The sequence below is a fragment of the Pecten maximus genome, chromosome 11, assembly GCF_902652985.1.
Source record: "Pecten maximus chromosome 11, xPecMax1.1, whole genome shotgun sequence".
NCBI lineage: Eukaryota > Metazoa > Mollusca > Bivalvia > Pectinida > Pectinidae > Pecten > Pecten maximus.
Genome location: NC_047025.1, coordinates 12,856,953 through 12,861,394, shown reverse-complemented (window position 1 = coordinate 12,861,394; position 4,442 = coordinate 12,856,953). Strand labels below are relative to the sequence as shown.

Here is a 4,442-nt window from a genome sequence, read left to right as displayed (position 1 = left end):
CATCTTTTCGTACAGATTTTCTAGGCAGATGCAACATGTTTCTAAAATTCATTTCTGTGACTGACTTGTCGTATGACCATAATCTTTAGTCTAAACTTGTATGTATTTCAATAATTTACTGATTACTGAAGAGAAACCGAAATTTGCCTCTCAAAGACTTTTGTTTTTGTTTGTTTTTTTGTTTGTTTGTTCAAACAGTATTCTGATTGAATAATAGCTTTATTTTATTTTTTATCTCATTATGATTTTAATCAAATTATGAAGAACATAATTGTGTCGGTCATGATTCTACCTACAATAAGTCAAACAAATCAAATACACAGTAACCTGTAGTAAACTGAAATATTCATTAAAATCAAACCAGTTGAATCATTATAAGTTCTACATAAAATGTTCATAGTCCACACTCTGTCGGTAATGCAGATTATAAAACACCTAAAAGCACTTTTTAAAAAAAAATGTCTTTGTGTTTGTTCTTGTAAACAGACTTATTGTCACAGCTTCACCATTACATGGGCAGAGGCTACAAGGACGGAAACGGATACTGTACTTTTTCTTATAACTAGTTTAGACTCTTAAAGCTTATGAACTGTGTAGATAGATAATTGATTGGGGGTATTTCTTTGGAGAAAAAGAGGCAGTCTCAGATTGTTTGAATTTTTATTTCAAAAATATCTTCAACAATAATCAACGCATGTTATATAGTTATTTCAGAAATAGTGAGTATTTATCTATTGCGTTGTATTATTGTGATAAATAAGTAATACCTTTTACAATACATAGGGATTTTGATATTCTTGATTATCTAGTAAAGTATATTTATATTCATTCAATTCAACCCGACCACAGAGATGTAGATCTAACTCACCCAACACATTCACATTGAAATGATATAGTAATATCATAAACAGCTTCCAAAGATTGTTTTTATTTCATTTAAATGTTCACAGGAACATCACGATACCTGAGATGGAGGACCAGGTTGGGCATTGTGAGAAATCCTGGATTCTTCACCACATCATGGACAGGATGATAGGGAGCCGAAAGTTGGTGGACATCCGAAGGAAGTTAATTTTGATTGATGAGTATCTATTTAACGAAAACAGTGTGGTAAAGAAAATTTTCGCAGGAAGTTTATCTGAGGGTTTCAGTCAGTTGCCAGGCTCTGACGCTGACATGATGTTTGTTAACAACAAGATGAGGGTTATGTGCTCGAATCAGGATATATATCCCTTGTCACCACATGGCAGGGACATCACTCTTTTTGTTATGAGGAATGCTGCTTCTCGACCATGTTATGTAAAATTAGAACTATTTCAAATGTCTCGACTATGTTCGGAAGTGATATTGGAATCTATTGTCCCAGATCGGGATGTGTATTTCATATCCAGTGAGATTTATACAGAGAAGTTACGAGCTTTATATTCTACTGGGATGTACACGGAAATGACAACTAATGGGCCAGCAACTACTTTTAACATGAATGAATTTCATGACAGCGATTGTGTTTCATGTTTTAAATGTGAAAGTTGGCCACCAGTGGCAAACGAGTGGCTGAATAGGCCTCGCCATTATGGATGGCCAGACAAAGCTTCAATCTATGATATTTCACAAAACGGTTGCCATCTTGTTCCGGTAGGAGATAAAGCATCTGGTGATGCATTTCTACAATGGAGGATATCTTTTGCAACTGCCGAAAGGAAACTTGTTCATTCTCTCAGCCATGAACAATTTTTAACGTATGGACTTCTCAAGTTCTTTCTTAAACAAATATCTGAAAGGTTGAAAGATATCATCGGTGATGCAGATATTCTTTCATCGTATATTATGAAAACGGTTGTATTCTTTGCAGTAGAAAATACTCCGCTATTGTTCTGGAAAGAAGAAAATACGTTTTTGTGTTTCATGTTGTGCTTGAAGATACTGATTGCGTGGATAAATGCTGGATACTGTCCACATTACGTCATTATAGGTAACAACATGTTTCAGGGGAAACTTAACGGTAGAAACAAACAAAAACTCCTTGAATGTCTAATGGAACTGTACCATATGAACTGGCGGTGTCTTTCAGTTGGGACATTCATACAGCCATCTATAGGAGATCGTATTGACAGTGTTATGGATGGAGTGTGGAAAGGGTTACTTCGTCCTCCACAGGACGAAGAAATTGACTGCGATATGGAGGTATTTTCAACTATACATATATCTACTAAACAACTCGGTAGGCCCTTGTCGCTGCTATCGAAATCACAGTCTGACTTGGAGGAGTTTACTGCCTACCGCCAAATAGTTGTGTCATTATCATGTAAAGGGATGGATACTTTCGGGGAATACATTACTCGAAAAGGGAATAAAGAAAAATACAACAAGTCCATACGAAAGTGCAAGACCTTCATGAAACCGCTCGCAGCGGTCAGCACAAGTCCGGGACAGTTGATTTTGGCAACCTATTACTATCAGACTGGCAATTACATGAAATCACTTGAGTTGTGTAGGGATATGATCTCGAAATATAAAGTGTATGTTGGTATAGGGTCCAAATCAATTGACAAAGACAGGTACCAACAGATATGTTGTGGACGTGGATATTCGCTACTACAAAAATATCAAATGGCCATCGTATTAGAGATGATATTAACAAAAAACTATGATTTCTGTCCATCCCAGTTACACGACGAGCTCACAAAATGCATTGATCATGTATCAATTCCCCCACTCCCGTATGCTATATTCCTTTCCTTCCTGTGCTACCACGAACTTGGCGACACCAGGAGACGTGACTCAGCACTGGTTCACCTTCGGACCGTGAAGTATGATAAGGAACAGGGATGTACTCCACACTGGATTGTGCATAACCTCATCGGGTTGTGTTATGAAATGGTACAGGATACACCAAGAGCCATCATGGAATACAGTGATTCTCTAAGTGGTGGGATATATTTTCAGTCAATGAATCCGTCTAAGGCGAGAATTGAACGTTTAAAAAACTGCCAATAATTTCCAGGAGATCTCGTATGCAATGATTACATGTCGCCTAGTGATATCTGATATCCTTCAAAGATACAGACAGAAGAACGTTATTTTCTCCGTCCAAAGTTCTGTTGAATTGTACAAGGAAATCACCACATAAAACGACTAGTTCTATTTTCGGTATCAAGTTAGTCCCTGATTTGAGATTGATATCATTACAAGTCTACACAGTCGTTAAACTAAAACATAGTAAAACTGTCATATTGCTGTTATTATTATGAAATGTACTTGATTAATTTGTACTGTGTATATTGGCTCATTGTTGATACATGTTTATCTCATAACTACGCTTGTTTCACAACTGATATGGCACGTGATACAATTCGTAGCAGTGTGTTATTGTTGTTGTTTACACGCCGCAATGTGTAACCACTTTCTTAGCCTCCGATTGGTCATTTGTGACACCCAACAAATCTGATTGGCTAACTTCTGGCCTTTGACAACATACTATTTTTACTATCACTTATTCTTTTTTCGTCGTCTGTCTTCAAAAGATCTACATGGACACATTTTGTGGATTTGCCGGTGGTCAACATTAGCATAACTGGGTGGAAGGGGTGTCCTCATGGAAATGTCGATTAATGTTGGGTTTGAGTCGTACGAAATATATTTTGATGATGGTAAAATAGGACGCACGGAAGCGAGAAATTGCATCAATTATAGGCCTAGCGAACTAAAACTGACACCCCACCTCCCCCTTGATTCCCATATGCAGTGGACGCACGGAAGCGAGATATTGCATCAATTATAGGCCTAGGGAACTAAAACTGACAACCCGCCTCCCCCTTGATTCTCGATATGCAGTGGATCCCGATAGCCATGAATGAATTATCAAAACAATGAACAAATGTAATACAAAATGGTTAAATCGCTGTCTCTAATCGTATTCATTTATACCTTTTTTACGAATATATATCCCAAACACAAAAATGTAAAAATCATTTTGGAACATTTGTCTCATGTCAGTTAACTCGCTAAACCTCGTGTCTTTTCAAAATTAGAAAATTAACTAACTTGAGGTTGATAAAAATGATAAACAATCTCCACTTGTTGTTGAACCTCTATGTAACTCGGCGATTATAACATCTCGTATAATTGTTGACATTTATCAGTCTTTTTTTATTGACGCTTTTAAACAATTATACAATATGATTATGTGTTATACATTTCATCGATCTGAGTTTCTGATTAATCGGATGATTTTTTTCTTCTGTAGCATTTTCCTCACTCTAACACTAAGTGATAGTGAAAATACGTCATTGATTATTTCCCCGTGATTGAAGATGTCCAGTTGTATCTTACATGTTCTCTTTCAATTATGCCGCCATTTTTATGACAATGATGGACATGATTTGATAATAACTTAAGAAAGTGTATTAGCCTTAAAGGTAACGCCGTTAATGTAAAAGAGG

General features: G+C 36.5%; 1 protein-coding gene across 1 annotated transcript; it reads left to right on the top strand.

The window, feature by feature from the left end:
- The first annotated feature begins 966 nt into the window (after positions 1 to 966).
- LOC117338442 lies at positions 967 to 4,000 on the top strand. Its single transcript, XM_033899795.1, has one exon. It carries the CDS (start codon positions 970 to 972, stop codon positions 2,995 to 2,997), a length of 2,028 nt encoding a protein of 675 aa, XP_033755686.1. The 5' UTR covers positions 967 to 969; the 3' UTR covers positions 2,998 to 4,000.
- The last annotated feature ends 442 nt before the right edge of the window (positions 4,001 to 4,442 follow it).